Source organism: Lepidothrix coronata, unplaced genomic scaffold (genome assembly GCF_001604755.1).
Source record: "Lepidothrix coronata isolate B3197 unplaced genomic scaffold, Lepidothrix_coronata-1.0 Scaffold98, whole genome shotgun sequence".
Taxonomy (NCBI): domain Eukaryota; kingdom Metazoa; phylum Chordata; class Aves; order Passeriformes; family Pipridae; genus Lepidothrix; species Lepidothrix coronata.
In genome coordinates, this window is record NW_016690278.1 from 1,119,003 (window position 1) to 1,138,958 (window position 19,956).

General features: G+C 44.7%; 1 protein-coding gene across 1 annotated transcript; it reads left to right on the forward strand.

Annotated features, from left to right (window-relative positions):
- The first annotated feature begins 11,796 nt into the window (after nucleotides 1-11,796).
- Nucleotides 11,797-18,611, forward strand: LOC108500993 (purpurin). The gene is made up of 6 exons (XM_017822454.1): nucleotides 11,797-11,901; nucleotides 12,691-12,808; nucleotides 14,269-14,405; nucleotides 15,885-15,997; nucleotides 17,105-17,317; nucleotides 18,466-18,611. The coding sequence occupies exons 2-6, from the start codon at nucleotides 12,692-12,694 to the stop codon at nucleotides 18,474-18,476; spliced, it is 591 nt and encodes a 196-aa protein (XP_017677943.1). The 5' UTR covers nucleotides 11,797-11,901; nucleotide 12,691; the 3' UTR covers nucleotides 18,477-18,611.
- Nucleotides 18,612-19,956: the final 1,345 nt, after the last annotated feature.

Consider the following 19,956-nt stretch of genomic DNA (forward strand, 5'->3'; position numbering starts at 1 on the left):
ACTTTCCGCTTCTTAATCTAGCTGCAAACAAACATTGAGTACTTGCAATATCCGAAAACACTCTCCTTTCTCTTGATAAGCAGAACACTTACTGAAACAATTATATTGAGGCAGCAGCAACAGGGAAGAACTGCATCTCCTAACATTGAAATAAGCTCTTTAAAGTCTAATTAAATATATACTGCTTGGGCCTAATCCTTGACTAACAAGGTGAGCATCTTATTATTCCTGCTCTCCTAGCAGGAGTAGGAAGTGCATCCTTCGCAAAAGAACACAGTGGCCGAACAAAAATAGTGAGGTAACGCTGCTCTTTCAGGACTCTCTCTACAATTTCATGACTCTTGGATGGCTTGTCTAAGGGCTGTTGTCTAACAAAAGCACCATTCCTGAGTGCTTTAGTCCAGGATTTGAATTGAATTTGCAAGGACTATGGCCTTTTCTTCTTGCTAGTAAAAACCTAGACAGGAAAATATGCCTCTTAGTGGGTCCTTTCAGGAAGGAGAACTTCCATTTGGGATTACTGGATTGAAACACTCTAAAGAAACATGGGAAACCTTGAAGACAACACAAACAAACAAAAGAACAAACACCAAACAAAACCCAAGCAAACCAGGAAGGTAGAAAAATTTCCCTCATCGCTATCAGTGGAGAGAAAGGGTGAGAATTATGGCTGTGAGAGACATAAGTTGTTTCACATCAATGAAGCCACCATGCTGTGCAAACAGCAGGTGAGGACAAATGTGATGCTGGGAGGCAAAATGCCTCAGAGGCCATCACCTTTCAGAGGAATTAATGCACAGGAGTTTTCATTACTGGCAAACAAGAGTAAGTCCCATCCACCACATTGCTGGAAAATGAACAGGAGTAACCTGCTGAAGGAGTAAGGGCCCAGGCTGTGCCCTCTCTGAGAGTGTTGTCACTACTACCAGGAGTGGTTCAATCCAGCCCGAATGTGAATGTGGATACCTGGGAGGAAGGTGGCTTGTTCTGGTAATTCTCGTAGTCAGGATACTAAAATAGAACTACTGCTCAAGAAGACTTGAAGGAGGTGATGTGTGCCAGGGCCACATACACTGCCTCCAAAAACCATGTTCCAAAAGAGGGACAAGGACCTACTCAGAGCTGGCATGGTGCGTGACTGCTCCAGATCTCCGGAACGGGGATGGGTGAAACCTTTTTCTGAGCAATAGGCAGGACTGTCCCAAGCACAGAACTTGGTGGCAATGTGGAATTTTAATTTTCAGACATCTGTAGGGATGGCAGTGTTTCAGGTTGCAGGTTGTTAAGCAAGCTTTCATGTGTCACAGCAGTTTTCTGGGCAAAAAGGCTGGCAGAAAGAGCAAGAGGGAATTTTCTGAAAGCAGGGGAAAGAATTGCCTGAAAAATGAAGGTGAGAGACAGTTTAGGTGAGCGAGACCATGAAATGAAAGTTTCAAACTGGAAAAAAGAGGCCATTTTGTAAATTATGTGTTCTTGTTAATCCTAAGGAAGAGAAAACCAGACAGAAAGTGTATAAGCACAGTGAAATTATTGAAGATGTGTAAAAAATACGGTGAACAACTAAAAATGGAAAGTAAGAAAAGTCAAATTGAATATAAGGTTACATTAGGAACATGAAGGGCAATGAACACTTTCTGTTTATCATATAGGGAAGAGCAGGAGTATTAGGGAAAGCATTGAAGAGCACGAGTTTTTAGAATGTTGTATGAAATAACCTCTAAACTGTTAATGAGTTTTTCTGACAATTAATGGAGGATCTTCTGAGGTTTTGAAATGCTGGGAAAAGGTAAATGCAATGATTCTTTCTGCAAAATAGGAAAAAGAAAGAACTGGAGAATTTCACAGCAGACCATTTTAAATTTGGCTTCTAAGAAAATACAGGAACAAACGTGTGTCTGTACATAAATAGAGGAGACAAGTAACATCCAGTGTGATTTTGTCAAGAGCAAACTGTGTCATACATCATAATTTCCTCTATAAGTCTTGAGACAAAAAGAAAGTAGTGACTGCCACAGCTCTTGACTGATGAGGAAATGACACACAAGATACTCTCTTCAGGTGAAAGCTTAGATGAAGTAGTTAAAAGGCGGCAGCAAATATGTTTGAGAGATGAAGAGTTGTTGTGAGTAGCTCACTAAAGACATTCAGAACTTCTTGAGCAGGCTTCTCTGTGGAGGCTCTCATAGATGTAGGGCATCTCATTATTTCCACTGATGGGTGGAAAAACATTAAGTCGGTGAGCAAGCCACGGTCAGGTGTCTGTAAATGTGTTTTAGCACCATCTTAAAACTAAGTTGCAGACAGATGTGTTCAGGACTAGAGCACTAGACCTCACCAAGGGTGTATGGAAAGTCCTATTCAGGTGGAAAACAGTCACCTGGTGAATTCATGGGGATGAGTCACTGTCTGGGCTTAACAGAGACCGCACATGTGTCAAGACTACCAGGCAGAAGGAGGTGTACATCCATTAGGATGAACCCTCTATTGCATAACAGATTATGCCAAGTTGTACTGAACAGATGTCTCACGTGGAATACAGTGGGAAAATGTGACCTCTGAGGAAAGACTGAGGTTTCTCATGTCTCTTTTCTAAACAAAACAGTCTCCAACTCTGTTAAATGCTACTGCTAAGAAAAAGGGATCAGTCTGTTCTCCATAATTGTGTCAGTACAGTAGATTTTAGACCTGCACAGAAAAGGCTTCCAAAACAGTGGGAAGAGATTTCTCTTACCCAATCTTAGGTATCCCTAGAAACAGAGATGCATCCTTTTCTTCAGCAAACACTTCTAGTCAGAAGAGATGCACATGTAGTGATAGAGCCAGCTGGAACTCATGCAGACGAACAACTTCTTGAAACTGGAGGAAAAATAATTTTTCTGCCACTGGGTTTTTGAAAAAAGTCTGAAGTGAAGTGTAGCTCCTCTTACAGTTCAGCATATCGTGGCTTGACACTTTTTAGGATCTACTGGAACCTCCTTGTGCCAGGTCATATTTGCGTAAGGGGAGAAGGTCTCCAGGGAGCTCATAGCCACTTCTCAGAAACGTTTCAATGTCCATGAATCAGACCATCTATGAAATAGCTATCACAGGACACAGCTATACAGTTAGAGGACATGCTCAGGATGCCCTATATCTGAACAGAAGGTCCTTTTGGCTTTGCAGCATGTGGTGTTTTCTTGACATAAAAAGGTTTTGTGGATGCACTAAGAGGTATGCAAACTGCTGTATATGCTTTTTGGCTGTCATTTGGGAGCTGAAAAATTGCAAATGGGTGAACTTTTGTATCTTTTGGATCCAAATCCTCCAGATATTCACACTTTGTTTGGTATGAAAGGTTATGTTTCGTTCAAGATAAATGGTTTTGTTTCAAAACATTTATAAGAAAAACAAGCAGTGTCCAACAGCAATACTCCAGGCCCAAAATGTGAAAGATCCAAACTCAGTTCCTGCTTCTGCACTCAGGGTTTGAAATTTAACAAGGTTTCCTCCTAAAAAAGGGGAAGGAATGAAGGTCCTAAAGTACTGAATTTTCCAGCTGCAGAGGTGGAGAAACTGATGCAACATTTGTTAGGCTAAGCCAGGGCTGTGTAAGTGCAGTGCAGTTGAAACCATGTAGGAATGGCAGGTGGAAATCTAAATCACCTTTGGAAATGGAGGCAGCAGTGCCACAGAAACCCCCTTGGAGAAGGGTGGTGGGCTGATGAACCCAGAATTCAAAGCATGGTGCAAAGGCTTCAGGTATTCCTTCCCTAGGCCTTCAGGGATACTCAAGTGGCACCATGAAAGCCGTTGCTGGCATAACATTGGTAACTGAAGTGGATACAATCTAAGCTTGCAATAGGATAATGTTCTTTGAATGGACTTAGGCAGACAATGGAGGATTTTGGAGGAGGATGAGGATGCTATTTTAGGAAACTTGCACTAGACTGTCACGCAGCATAATAATATCTGAACACGTGTGGTTGCACAAATTTGTTTTTAATAGCTTTAAACCTGAATTGCATAAAGTTGGCATAGGACCTCTACTTTGTGGGGTGTCGATGGACGTCACTTAAACAGTGTTTCAAATGAAAACCTCAAGTGTTTAAGCTGCCCTGAAGGCTTGGCTGGCAGCTGGGAAAATGAGCTCAAGTTCCTGGGAATAAAATTCCTCTCCTCCCAACAACTCATATGACAGTCTCTCCCCATTCCTAGGAGGGACACTACTGGAGACTCCAACTGTGGAGTAGAATCATCCGGTGCAAAACGTACCTTCCAGGAAAAGCAGCACTGTTAGGACCACTTATGGGACTGTGTCCAAAGCAGTGGGTGCAGACAGAGCACAGTGTTTGCAAAGCAGAAAGAGGGATGGCAAGTGCTGAGGATGTCAGAGTTCCCTTCCTGGGAACATTGTTTTCCTCCTAACCAAGAGGCTGTGGGGAGGGGAGCTGCAAGTGACTAATTTGATTAGACACTATCCTTACAGGATACTGTATTGACAGCTATACTCAAACCTTTCTGACCCCCTCATCCGTTGCTGCATAACGAGATTGCAGCTTATCTGATTTACCATGTAATATTCTCATGCCACCTGCTTGTACACAAGAGTTAGCTTTCCTGCCTGGAGCTATGGGAGCCCAGCAAGGATCAGTCATGTCCCTTGCCTCTCCTGGGCCAGGGTCTTCTTCTACTCCCCAGGGTCTGGTCTGCTCCCCCAGCTGCACGTGGATTGTCTCTTGCTCCACGGAGGGCTAGTGTGCAAAGCCTTACAGTCTTTGCTCAGCATCCTCCCCCTTTCCTTCCCCTCTGTGGCTGTCCAAGGACCTTTAGATGGCACCACAGCATGACCCTGCCTCCTGGGATCTTGCCCCTTGTCCCAGACACTGCTGTGCCACACTCCTGCCTGCAGTGCCAGGTAGTGCAGCCACCAGTGGGTGAGAGACTGCCACCCACTGTCAACACACATGGTCAGTCTGTCTGGAGCTGGACTGGGGCAGAGGGCACCTTGGCAAGTCTGGGGATGGCACCAAATTGGGGGAGCAAGGGGCAGTGCTACCCTTCATCAGGACCTCAGGGGCTGGAGAACCTCCTCCAGCCCAGACTGGGCAAGCACCGAGTCCTGCCCCTGGAGCTGGCAGGAGCCGACAGAGGTACAGGACGGCAGCAGTGGGGACGTGTGTCAGCCAGGGTGTGTGCATGAGCACAGCTGGAAACACATACTTGTTTTAATGCAATCTGGCTGCCACACAGAAATGCAGCAGCAGAGCACAGGAGCATGGATTAGTGACGACTCCAGGTCTGCAGAAAATGCAGCTTGAGTAGCAGCTGGTTATGCTAGAGCTGTGTTTCCTTGCTGGAGGGACAGCTGATATCTGAATTGTAGCAGGATCGATAAATATTTGTAATAAAGTATAAATCCCATGCACTACTGTGTAGAGGGGAAAATGTGCTGCTGCCAGTTCAGTTGCAAGGGGTGAGCAATGTGCTTGCATTTTGGCCAGAATGTTGACTCCATTTTGTCATGACAAAGGAATATCAGCCCTCATCTTATCAATTCTTTCGGAAAATTACCCCAAAATTAGCATACTAATTTATGTGTTGCATTAGTGAATTGCAGGAATCAGTCAGAGATTTACATGAGTGGTCCTCACAGAAAGGATGTGGATTTCTGAAAGTGGCAGCCCTTCTCTTGCACTCTAGCTCACAAGGTCAGTTTGGGATTTGGCAAGTCTGACTGGTACTTTTTTGAGAGACACTTATGAGGAAACTTATCTTTGTCTTGCCAGAAGACTGGAAATATGCCTAAGCCTTCATTAAGACACCACAGACCTGATGTGGCTTTTTGACCTTATCCTCCTTGTATACATGGTACATATGCACAGATTCCCTTAATTTTATGGTGAGATGGCACAGTTAAAAAATATTACAATACAGTAGCAGTGGCAATTTCTGCAATAAGTCTATGAGAGTTTATTATGTTTCAGTTGGCAGACTGTATCCAAAGATCTTAGCACGAATCACTGAACCTTGAATAAGAAGATTACCTCGTTCATCAAATGTCTTGTGAAGCTCAAGAACAAAAAAGATCATTAAACCCTTCCCAGACTAAACTGTGTGCACTCCTTGCACAACCATCTTCCCAAAATGGAATTTGGGCATGGAATTAAGGAAAACACAATTGTAGGACACAAGAAACTTTTAGAAAGAATACTATTAACAAAATAGAGGTGTACTCAAAAGTGGATTTGCTCATGCAGTGTCAGGAAGAAGCAATGAAGAGGACAGAAGAGGCTCTAAGGAAAGATTTGCAGAGGAGAGCATCCCAGATGAATGAAGTGATTTTTGGGAAACATGGCTGCAATGTGGAGGGAAAAATAATACAGAGAGCAGGATTGTTTAGTAGAAAAGAAGAGGAGCGGAGAAACTGACTCTAGCTTCAAGAATAATGAAAGAGCAGGGAGATGATAAAGTAATGGGGAAGAAAAAAAGGGCTACTGAGTCTGTAAAAAGCTGTGGAACCAGAGGAGTGCAAACAAGCTTAGCCACCACGGGTAGCAACAAGTCAAGCCAAAAAATCACAAGAATAATCTGGGAGTGCCTGTGTAGTCTCAGTGCACATCGCAGCACAGTATGAAGGGGGGTGCAACACTGGCAGGTACAAGGCTGCAGCAAAAAAGAAACAAGTGCTCGTATTCCAGAGACCAGCAGGAGGGTTGGTCATACAGGTGTTTTACAGGAGTGGCCACAGCTCCCTGTGCTGGGGCTGCAGGAACTGAACTGCAGTGAGTCCTGCAGAGGTTTTGATGATGACTGGGCACGGTGTGGCCTGTCTCCTCTTCCTTCTCTCCGTGTGGGCAGAGGGATGTTTACCGTTCATTTCCTGCAGTAGAGGTTGCTGCAGGTGATATTTTTAATGGGCATTAGTAACTATCTCTTTGAGGCAACATTGCAATTTTCAGTGTTTCCAGCTTGTTGCTCAATCTGAAGCAGATGTAAATTTAGTCTTCAGGTCAAGTGTTTTCTGGTTGTAAGTTTACAGAGGTAGTAACACTGTGGGACTCTCAGAGTTGACTGGGACCTCTGGGATCTTCAGTAAAATAAATAATTTTTCTATGTATGAGAAGCATGACATGGTGAAAACAGTGAAGTTTCCTACCTAGAGAAGATTTACACTATTTAAGATCTTGCAGCTTCAAAGATCAGCTGTTTAAAGCATAAAACAAACAAGAAAATCCTCCATTACTGGAAAATAATTTTATCATCTTTGACAGCTGAAAAAACCCCTCACAGTTTGTTTCTCTTTTCTGAAGCTACATAGTTCCATCCATTTCTCCTGCAGAAGGTGCAGAGATTGAAAGCTGAAATGCAGTTGTATGTGAAAGCCTTTGTTTATTATCTAGCTCTGTCACTCACTGATCAGCCTGGTGTTCACACCTTCCCTCCTCTTGGAATGCAGAGAGGTGCTCTGACCTAAAGCTTCCCCCCTTGCACCTTCTGTTGCAGGTGGAAGCTGTGTCCTCTAATGCCTACCAGGGCCATGTGCCCAGCTAATGGCTTTTGACTGCGTGCACATACAGATTTCCTTGGCTTTTGTAATTTGTGCTTCTGGTTTTAGCTTTTAAATCCATCATCGGGGCTGGCATGGACATCCTGGCTTATCCATAGCTACTCAAGCTCTGTGCCAGCAGTATCACTTTTGTAAAGCACTTTGAGATGCGTGCTATGTAAGAAGCTGTATATATCCCATTGGAGTAATCTGGTGCAATAATCTGGAGGCAGCATTTACTGTTCTGCAGCATACTGACATATGGTCTCTTTTTACAGCAGCATATGGGCTGCTTCATTGCAGTGTCACACGCTTGTGTGTGCATTGCTGGAGAACAGACATCCCACTCCCAGATCTGCTGAGGACTGAGAGGACAGTGATAGTCCGCTCCACTCCTTCATCAGGGTGGGAGGCAGCAGAAATAGGGCTTCCCCACAGTGGGACACCACATGAAGGCTGTGGGTGTAGAGGTTTTCATTTTCTGTGACTTCTGCTGGGAAGTGCTGATCTTTTCCAATGAAGAGAGTAATGCAACACAGATGACGAGGAAACTGTTTGAGGTTTGTTCCTCTGTCATTCAAGGGTAATGTTCTTGGGTGTGTTACATCATTAGATTAAAAAGGAACTGTAAATCACTGCTATATGACTTTCAAGGCAACATTCAAATACCCCACAGTTTTAAATGCCAGGAACTGACAGGCACCTCTCTTTCCTGAAGTATGATAGAGTAATTCCCAGTAAATGTGTTGACTGACAACTGGCAGAGCAGGGCTCATGTACTCCCGTGCACGTGACACATCCCAGACAAAGACACACACATGTCCCCTGTTCTCAAGCAAAAACAAGGGGCTGCTCAAGGCACAGAGGAGTCAAAGAACCTCAGCTCCTCTGTCACAGTGGGCAGTCAGGCTGGAGTGAATGGCTTTCTCAGAGCCACTGGCAAGGCCTTAACAGAAAAATTAAGTAGCACCCACTCTCCCATACCCTTCAGCATCTTGCTGCCTTGGTAGAACAGAGTGAAGGCAAAGCTGGCTAAAATCTCTCCTGCAGTGGGATTTTAACACACAATGATCTACTGACCAAAGAGGCATATCAGGTTTTTTGTCATCAACTGGTTTCTGCACAACTGTATAGATGATGGTTGCAGCTTGATCAGTGAGCTGCTGGATTTCACTCTCCAGTGCATGACAGTTTCCCCAAATGGCCTGTTGCTAACCTCTACCAAAAGACCATTCAGGCCTGAGGCAGTCTCATCAGAAAGAGACCTTTTTTTGGCCATCAGATAAGAAGGTGAACATTTTGGTTGTTGTTTTCTAGTGTTTACTATTGGCATACTGTTGACTTATCTCTATACATATCTGGTATTTATGACTACTGAACTGATCCATTTGCAGACATTGGCAGGTTTATTCATTTTAGTTGCAACATTTGTTTAAAGATACCATATTTGCCTTTTTCATGCCAAGCTGCCAGTTCCTGGAGGGTAGAGATCAGCCCTTTCAGCACAAGAAGCCTAGAGATTCTGCCATTTCAAAGTGGACAGGGGGGGTGACATCTGCAAACATGAAAGGAGTTCTGCTCTCTGAAGGCAAGGTCTCTACACTTGAAGGTACACTGTGGGGTATCTCTATGGCCTGATCTGGTTCTTTCCCTGGGGTAAGGCAGGAGGAAGGAAGTTGTTCTCTTCAGACAGCAGTGAGGTAACAGACCAGAGTTAATTTAATCCCTGGCGTTATTCCCAGGATGCCTTCCAGAAACAAGAGGCACGGAGAGTATGCGAATATCCCTGGATGTATAAATCATGCATGTAATATTCTGTTTCCTTTTCTGTTCATGCAACAGAAGCAGCTTAACACCACAAATGCAGGAATAAGTCTATAGGCTCCAACTTGTTGCAAGCATGAATTAGGTCTAAAGCTAGAGCATGAAACCCTCATGACTCATGGTGTGATGGCCACTGCAATAGCTGTCAAGGGAGACTCAGAATGCATGTGCATGTAGTTGTTCTCCAGTTCCATGGCAAAGAAGCACACAACTTGATCGCCTGCTGGAGAGCAGTGAACTTCATGCCTGATGCAGGAGGCTATTTAGAGAGCTCATACTGTGCCATTGGCTGCTGAGCTAGCAACATATGTTGCTAAATCTGAGATGGCAGTGCAATTGCAGTAATTCCCAATGCTTTTTCCAATAATAAAGCAGAAGGAGGGGGACCCTGGTACGGGTCAGAAATCCAAAACTGCTGCTGTATTTCACAGGATAGGGAAGAAGATAAGATTAATCACCTCATCTGCATACCTGATTTACTGCAGGCCATTAAAACTACCAGTTACTAGTGTGCTGAGTTCAGTACACTGAATGGTCAGGCCACTTCTTCTATTTAAGAACAGCCAGTTTTGATGAGCAGGTCTGGAATAGGCTCTTGGATGTGTTCTTTGACGACAAAAGCCTTCAGGGCACCTTTTTTAGTTTATAAAATCCACTTCATGTTTGTCAAGTTCAACAAGCCTAAGAACATATTTCAATGCTTTGATTCTTCCTTTTGTTTTTTTTTTTTTCTGTGCCCAGTACAAATGGCCATAATATTGCAAAAAATGAAGGTTACTTTTATTTTGTTTTCTTCTTGTTCCAAACAGCAAATAATGCAGTGACAGATGTTATGCTCACCAACCAAAATCTTGTGCTGTGATTAGCTATTATTAGCATGCCTCTAATCCCCAGGGGGATTAAATGGTCATCTAAGCATGGCTTCGGGTGTCACCTGTGTCTCACATGGACATAAACCAATCTGTTTTGCTGGAAACAGATGAGGTGATAAGTATTTGGAAGCCTTCTAATTTACAGAAAACACGCCAGTTTGTTCTCTGTCATATTCCCATGTTAGGGTGGAAAAGCACACTTCTGCATCTAGCCCTGAAATGCAGTTTAAGAAGTTGCTTTTTATGTGACTCTTTAAGCAGCCAAGCAGTCCCAGTTACCAGGAGTTCATTCCCTGATGAACTTGCCCAGGTTACCTTTGAAGATACGTAGATGGCAAGAACAGGGAAGGTTCAGTCACAATAGTGCATACCAAGTACAATTGCCTTCCTCTAAAGTGGAAGTGGAAGCTGCATAGAGGCCAAATAAAAGTTTCCTCCAGTATCAAGCAAGGACCGCCTTTCCCAGACAATGGGCAACCCTGTGCAAACTGCCTGGAAAGCAACACAGTTCACACCAGCTACGGGGCAAGGTTGAGTGCTTCTGTTCAGGAATTCCTGGGCAAGCGGCAGTAAGGGATCTCTGCAGCAAGTCCAAAACGTACAGAAGGCTTTAGCCTTACTCTGAATGTCCAGATCATTGGATTGGAACCAAAAGTGTCAGGACTCCCAGGAACTTACTTGGGAACTTCAGAGTTTTCCCTAGTGGTGACGTCCAAGGCTCCCCAGCACCTAGCAGCCCAGTGGGAAAAGTAACTGTTAGTTAATGGCAACTCCTAGTTGAGTGTCTGAAGTCTTAGATCTCCCAGGTAAGCCTGGGAGAAAGAGTGCAGGAGAAGCCTTTGCAGTTGGGGAAATTCTTTGGGCACTTGAGAATGACAGGCACGGTTTGCTGCCGAAAGTATTTCTCTAGTAATTTCTGCTTTCTTATCCTTTTGTGTTTTACTGTATCCCCATGAAAGGCTCCTAGGAAGAACATTTAGGGAAGGAGAGAGCTATAGTATTTATGTAACTGGAAATGCTTACAAAATCAGCTGGGAAGAATGTGCATAAAAGTGTTGCAGTGCACAGGAGAACTGGGGACTCTCAGATTTTGATGTGAATACATGAAGGCAAAAGTTTGTATTTTGGCACTTTTTTGTCCCCTCACCACTGTAGGTAGTGCATAACATCTTTCTACTTTTGCAAGGATCACCTCAATCTGATTATGCAGGCATCAGAAGAGCTAATTATGTATCTACACCATGAATCTTGTCGAACTCAAACACATGCCTCTGCAGATGAGTATGTATAGTCCAAGTGTTTCTCTGATTAATGCTCTGTGCTTATTCTCCTAACGTGTTTGAAGCAGAAAGACTTCAATGAGACAAAGGTGTAGTACAATTAAATCAGCAGATTTATTAGCTTTCTGGGCAGCTTTTCCATTATGTAAAAGCTGTGTTTGTATCACTGTAGCAGTCAGACCCACCAGTGTGAGGATTAAAGTTGGTTTTTACATAATGGATTATCCAAGATTAAGTGTTTTATTCAGGCACAAGAGCAAAAATAACCAATTAGTGACTTTGCAGATTCCTTATTTAAAGGCAGCTGGAGGGCAATTGACACAAAACTCTCCCGCTACCTGCAGCCCAAAGACTGAAGCAGAGTGGTCTCAAGGGTCTCCAACATCTCCATCCCATCCAGGTAGGTCTCTCTTCAGCAGAGGTGGACCAGATTAGCATCTATTGCAGCAGGGAAGTGCAGCTTGCACAGCAGCAGCTAGGAACAGAGTAGCTGCATGGGTGTTTGGGTCTTGGGTTGGTAGCTCAGCCTGGATGCTGCTAACAAGTTTCAGGCAACAGGACAGGCATCTTGGCATCAGGACAGGTATTCAGGGTCAAATACTTCACAACAATGTATCATGAAGATGCTCTCTTTCCAAAGACTGAGAATTATGCTGGGATATGGATGAACTGGGATACCCGTGGAGACAAATAAAGCCACAGGCTTTAGTGGTTGTTCTGCAATGACAGATCAGGCTTTTAGCAAACTAATATTATTCATTGTGTTTGGAGAAGGAATGGCCAGAGGGCAGGCAACACCAAGGTGTATTTTACAACCTACAGTGCTTTACCAGAGCTCATCAGAGCATTTTCCTTCCCATGAAAACGAAATTCAAAACATTTGAATTTTTTACCAAGTCTTACCAACCCTATCCATAGTCTGGCTAGATTTGTAATGTAAGAATATCATGAACTGCAATACTACTACTGGCATGCAAAATACTCTTGCAAAGTAATTGCCATTGCTGTTCAGTTTTGGCTGAATTCAGGCACCACAACGACTCCATAGTTTCTCAGTGGAGGAGTTGGTAGTGCACTCAGTTTGGAAAGAAACTAGTTTTAAAATGAGGGAAGTGCACCTGCAGGCACAGCACTTGCAACGCCCACCTACTGCATGAAGTAAAACTCTGTATTTGCTTTTGTCTTGCAGAATGAAATACGCGCAGTACGTTTTCCTGGCCTCGGTCTTCTCCACTGTTGGATATAGCCTAGCTCAGACCTGCGCAGTGGAGTCTTTCTCCGTGAAAGACAATTTTGATCCAAAAAGGGTAACTATGGTTACTTCAACAGTACATGTGAAGAACTCTTTTTTTTTTTTAAGGTTATGAGTTGTGTTAGTCTAAAGGCGTTCTTCACCAGAAAGTTAACCTCTTTTGCATGCTGTCTCGCAGATGCTGTTCCTGTAGTTTGCTTTTCTTCAGTACTGTTTAACCCTCTGAACATTATGGTAAAATGGGCCTTGAAAATAAGGAATGTTACTCTATTAGATGTTGTTTTCTGTTAGCTCGACACTCAATACTGATTTCAGATTTGAGCAGGCCCATGAATGAAACAATTTAGATCCACATCAGAGACAAAGCTCAAACACATGATCTGGGGTACTTGCATCCAACATCAGCCAGTTTTGGAAGTCACAGCAAACTGAAATCTTAACTAGTTTGGTATCCTGAACATTGACTCTTGTTCAAATACATCATTTGTGCCTCTGAGAAGGAAATGAGGGCTTACTTGCTGTTGGAAAGGTCCAGACTAGTGTGCCAGTACCTGTTTTAACTAATGCTCAGCAAACATCCCACTCTCATATGCAGCTGGGATATGGTAAGCACTCCCTCTATACAAGATTGGCTTTGCTGGACTCATTTCTGGGGAGAGCTTTGGGAACATCTCAGTTTTAAAAGGTCAAAGTTTTTTGCTCAGGTTCTTGTATTTGGGAATTACAGACTTGTTTCAGGCTTAAGCACATAACTTGCCAAACAGATCTCATTAGGTTCACTGGAGAATCAAATTTAACACAGCTAGCTTCTGCTTTTTTTCAGTATTTCTACTAATAATGTTAACTTTTAAGGGTCTTCTATCTGTCAGTCATCTGTTCAGATCTTGTTTTCATTTCACTAGATACTGCTTGTACCTTTCCAGGGAACCATTTTTTTCATAGACATTTTCTTCCCCTTGATTTGATTTCTTTTCTCACTGTTGCTACTCTCCCCAGCACACCCTCTCCTTTTCATTGAGCACACAGTCATTGCTTTCTGCTTTGCTGGGTAGACCCTTTTCACTGTCAGAGATCAACTGTGGCCCCTGGCAGCCCCAAAGTATGTCTCCAGCTAGCTTGCTGAGGTCTTTGTGGCTGCAGTTTGGTATTGTTGATGGCATCTTCCATGGAAGAGCAGGCACCTGAACAGGAACAGGGAAGAACCTGCCTGACTCCCAGCAGGCATCTCAGGATGGGAGAAGCTTTCAGTGGGGGGTCACTATGACAGGAATGTCTCACTTGACAACGAGTACATGCAGACAGCAGTGCAGATCTGATAGACCTGCTCCTCTTGGCTCGGAGGCAAGGGCTCACCAGGCAGCACTGCAGGACCTGTGTGCTGCATACCCACCCAAACTCAGACTTTATCCATAGGCCAGACAACGGGGAGTCAGAGAGGCACCATGATCACAAAATTGTTTTTGTGCTTATCTGGCCATTGTGATTAATTCAGATATTAATACACTTTCATGTTAGTACGCAGGGAAATGGTATGCCCTGGCCAAGAAGGATCCAGAAGGCCTTTTCCTTCAGGACAACATCTCTGCTGAATACACCGTGGAGGAAGATGGCACAATGACAGCGTCTTCCAAAGGCCGAGTGAAGCTTTTTGGGTGAGCTCTTTTGACTTTCAGCTCTAGCTGCTGCCAAGGGGTACTAGATGAGGGGGATATGGATGGTGATCTATTCTGAGCACAGAACATGACTGGGTTTTCCTCATGGAAAAGGGAAGCCCAGCCAAGGCATGATATTAGAAGCTAGAATTTAGACACTTTTGATTCCTGGGTTACTTTTCATCCTGGCTCAGGTTTGGGTCCATCACAAAGCTACTGCATAAAATCAGTTATTAAGACAAATCTTGAATGATGGAGTGGTTAAGTAAATGAATTGCAACAAGTGAAGGAGCTAGCGAAGGCTTGGGTGCTGCAAGGGCAGGACAGCTCTCATTTCACTGAGAGGTTCAGGGGAAGGAGAGGGGTGTAAGTGAGCATTGCTTTCACAGATCTCTCAAGTGTTAGACAGATTTCTGAGGAAAATATGTGGTTAACTCTGAGATGCCATTGCAATGCCTGAATAGACAGATGGTGAGAAGCTTAGAGTTTTGCCCGTTGGTCATGATTACTACAAGGAATTACGGCATGTAAAGGGATTAAATAGCTTTCTGAGAGCAGAAAAGAAAATCTGGGGCTCCTGGTAGGCTAGCACTAGCAGGTGGCTATGAACCTTGTAAGTCTTAACAGCACAGCACTCCAGGAGATTTTTGGAAGGGGCAAATGAAGCTTTGCAGACAGGCCACACAGTGCAAGTGGGAAGATTCCTGAAAGGACTCTTCAGAAATCAAGCAGGGCCTCAGAGCTGCTGAGAATTTTATTTCTGCAAAGGCAGGATAAAGGGGAAGTGCAGCCAGAGCAAGGAAGGGAATGAAGATCTTTCCACTGTTTCACAAATCCAGGCAATGCTTGACAAACTGTGCTAAAACGTGGGTGCTATTCAAAGCAAACAGATCCCAACCAGAAAAGGGCATTGGAAGAAATGGGCACCTAAAAGGGTCTCAAAGGCTGTGTGATGGCTTTTAACTAGCTTGGAAGGGCGGGCTATAATTATTACAGTGCTTGTGACAGACATCCCTGTGCCAATAGTGCTAGGAAGGGTTAGAGAGAGTGGACTCCCTGCCTCTGCCTGGGGACACAGTGAATGACTCCAAATGAGCCCAAATGCAGGTCACCTCACTCTGCAGTCTGCTAGCAGCGAGCCAAGAAATGACATTCATCATTTTTGCTTGGTGGCTGTCTGCTTGTACAGATATGGGTAGCAAAAAGCCATAGGGTCAGGAGGTGCTGCCCCAGCCACAGCATAATCATACAGCAGAGTTGGGAACCAGGCAGCAGCAATGCACTCTGTATATGTTTGTGTGTGTGTGTTTGTGTGAGTGTGTGTGAGGTTTGCATCACTTAACGACAAACACTGACTTGGCAATAAGAGAGGCCATGCCCATTTCTGAGGCAGTTGTGCCCAAGTCCTGAGTGAGGGACACCCATTTAGAGCTCACATGCTGCCAGGTTTTACCCTGAATCTCATGGATGTCGTTGCAGTTTCTGGGTGATCTGTGCTGACATGGCTGCTCAGTACACTGTACCTGACCCAACCACTCCAGCAAAAATGTACATGACCTACCAGGGACTGGCCAGCTACCTCTCCAGTGGTGGTAAGCGAACTTCTCCAGCCCTCTGATGCTGGCCAATTGCTTACGGCTCCCCAGGTGTGCATTTCAACATATGAGCAGGAAAAACAGTTCAGCTCAAATTGCTCCAAGTGCAGACAAACATCCATTTTTTTTTTTTTTGGGGGGGATGCTTTATGCAAGCAGTGTATTTTATCTCCACAGCAGAGGCAGGATCCAGAGACTCCACAGAGACCCCTCTGATACACCATACACAGGGAGGGTGCAGCTTAGAGGCATTGGGCCACACACACAGGTTTTGTCCAGCCAGGTGAGGTGTTGAACCTAGTGAAGCATAGTTCCTGGGCCCCACTGTGGGCATATAAAAATGCTGAGGTCAGTCATCCTTGAGGTCTTCATAGCTAATTGGAGGAGACACGTGGACCCATATTTGCCCTCCAACAGCCAGGCACAGTTCTCCTTCAGCAGCCAGGCACAGTTTCCCTCAGACAGACATAGCTGGACTCAAAGAAATGGAGCTGTTAACTGAAGTTCCCGTTGCAGCAACTGCTCATTCTGAACCTCAGTTATGCACTCTGTGTGCAAACCCCATCCTGTGTGCCTCAGTGTCCCATAGCTGTGGGAATCCAGCTATGGAACTTGTGGAGGACTTGGCCTGCTAATGAGTAAGAAAGAAGTACACTCAGTACTGGAAGATAAGCCACACCAAAATGAACTCAGTTGAGCAAGGCTGGAAAGCAGGAGGCATGTTTTGCTGAGGCTTCCTGTATAGGAAGTGTAATCTGTATGGCCAAAATTTATTCTGTATGCCCTTCCCTTCACCATACTTGAGCAAGGAACAAAAAGAGATTTTTTTGTCATTGCAAACCTAGAAAGTCCTAGTCCTCGTAATACTTCTAACCTAAGAAACAAAAGGTGAAAACGCACTGAGCGCCATGGGGAACAACACAGCCTCAAGATTCCCTGTGCTTGTCCCAGTTCTTCACTTCAAGGTGCACATGGGAGGCAATACTAGATCCTTTGGGAAGCTATCCCTGCCACGTGCTGAAGTGAGGTGTCTCCCTGTGGAAGCATCCCCCCCCTCCCTCTGTCTTGCCCACTGCGACCAACACGCACGTTCTGGTGTTTTAGGGGACAACTACTGGGTGATTGACACCGACTACGATAACTATGCCATCACCTACGCCTGCCGCAGCCTGAAGGAGGACGGCTCCTGTGACGATGGCTACTCCCTGATCTTCTCACGCAACCCCCGCGGCCTCCCCCCGGCCATCCAGCGCATTGTGCGCCAGAAGCAGGAAGAAATCTGCATGTCTGGCCAGTTCCAGCCCGTGCTGCAGTCAGGTACTGTGGGCTAATTAGCAAACTTACCGAGTTGTAGAGTAGGTGATTGCATTTGCTGTTAATGTGACAGAACCATAGCAAACTAAGGTGTACTCGTTAAGCAACCCTTTTTAAATGTTAGATCTGGTACGAAACAGCTACAAAGGGAAGTCTGTGCAAGGGCAAGAGCCTGTTGCACGCTGGTTCTGCAGCCTTAAGATTGCCCTCACAGGAACCCTGTGTGCTGAAACTGGCACACTACCAAAAGATCAGCTTTGTTACTCTATTAGATAGCACAGGGATGGATGTAACAACCCTGTGCTTCAGCACTTGGAAATGCTGGTCTTGACCACTTGGATAACAATGTCCTCTAGGAAAGGAGGAGAAGGTGCCCCCAGGAAGGAGCACCCTCACTCTTCTTAGCTCCATCACGATTTGTGTCCTGGGTGGTCTCAACAGCAGCGATGAGGGGCTCTGGGTGTTTCTGACTGTGCCTGCTGGCAGTGGGAGTCAGCAGTTGTGACACAGACATGCAAACAGACTGTGTCCAAAGCTCATTTCGAGAACGTTTTTCTGAAGGTATGGGAGCTGATCTAGCTCAAATGCTGCCCATGAGACAGGCAGATAATTTTTTAGGGCTGTGCTGGAGCAGAAACTCCTATTTGTTGGCAGCAGAGTGCCCACCACTCACATACTCACTGCCTTGCCTGGAGGTTGGCCAGGCCCGATGCCACAGTAGCACACGTGTGGGACACATTGTGGGACAAGGAACAGCAGCTAAAACCTTCTGAATGGCATGTCCTTGTGCCAGCCAGTCCTCCAGTGCAGAGCAGGTGCTGGCATCACCCAAGGTTGTGGGCGTGGGATGGGCATCCCTGCCCCACACCCCCTCATAATGCTCTCTGTAGCAGAGGGAAGGTAGCTGGTTTGCATGCCTAGGTGCTCACGAAAGCTGAAAACCCATGTCTAGCTGGGAAAGGCTGCCGAGTGCTATGCCAACAGACACAGAGCAGTGCAAACAGCAGCTTTTGCACCCCCCATCCTAACCTTGTACTGTGATTCAGAAGTACTCTAGGAAGGCTGTAGCTACAGCTTCACTGAAGACTAAAAGGCTGTTAAAGCACTTTGCTTACTTAAAAGGACTAAAGTTTACTTTTCTTTCTTTCCAGGGGCCTGCTAAAAGTACACTTCTGATCCTATCCTTAAGCTCAGAAACCAGACCTCTTGGTCTTGAAGTTGCCACTCAGCTAATAAAAAAATAAAATCATAGGACTAGTGTGTTTTTCCTGAAAAACACATGAAAATATTGGGGGATCTGTAAACTGTGTGCAATACAATATTACCTAATGTGGCATTAATCAATAAATGTTTTTAAAAAAAAACAAAACAAAACACTTCTGGGACTGTTTTTTATTACCTGCTGTCCTGTTGGGGCCAGATGGAGCGAGGTTGTGGGTAGAGGTCCCAGGTGAGGCTGCACAAAGCAGCAAAAGCTTGTGGGTGCCTGCAGGGCCCTGGCATATACAACATATCTCTTCCACCACCACTTCCATTTAAATTCTGAAGCTAAGAAACCCTCTGGAACAACAACTCTGAGATGAGGCTGACAGTGTGTTCTTTGCTGCCTGGTAGTATCTTACAGTCACTTCTGGTACATCTGAATACTCAAAAATCCACACAGAATATTTCTAACTAGACCCTGGACCACAAATGCAATAAAGCAGATGTTCTTTTCAATAACACTGGACATTACTTTAAATGAGCAGTTATTTGCATTTCCAATGGCATAAACAGTAATTTACTCCCCTCTGCCTTCATCATCAAGCTTTCAGTATCTGAGAGGTACAGATCTGAAAGACATAGAACAGACAGGTTTTTTGGCTGAGAATTTAACAGACAGAGGAAATCAAAAGAGCAGTGTCTAGAAAACCCCATGTAGAAAAAGGGTAACCTGAGTCACTGTAACTAACATGTACTTCCCAGTGCTTCTAGTAAAATCACGTTCACTTCTAATATTTCCTATTAATAAAGCTACCAGCCTAGAATGTCCCCAGCAACCTGGTGATCCCTGCAGTTTGTCAACAACAGGAATTTTTATAAGTTGTGTTTACCAAGCATAGAGGTAAGATTAAGCTGAACAGCCCCTACCCCTGAAGCTTTCAAAAGGTGTGTGGCAGAAGGCTGATGTTGAGTGAAGACCTTCAGAGCATACACTATCAAACAGTTTCTGCAAGATACTTGAACAATCTTGTCTACAGTAGCTGATGATTATCTTCTGCATCTGTTGGAAGGAACATAGAAACCAAAGACTCTTCTCCAAAACCAGAGACATCATCCCAGGGCTGCAGGCAAGTCTCTCAAGCTTGTCTCTCCCAGGATTTCCAGGCAGTACTCATAAGGCTCTCAACCAGCTTCAAATCTTTATTTGTTCCTCGCTCTTCAGGTCTCAGGAAAGCTACCTTGACAAGGAACAAGATGGTGAACTACTGTCTAAAGCTAAGGACAGAAAAAGAGGAGCAGTAGCAGGCAACACTAAAACCCCACATACAAAGAGACTAAGAGTGCTGAGAAAATATCAGCCTTTTCTGCTGGACGAAGTGCAAGGTCAGTGCATCGACTGAATGTTCACCACTTGCACTCCTCTCCCATGAGGAAGTATT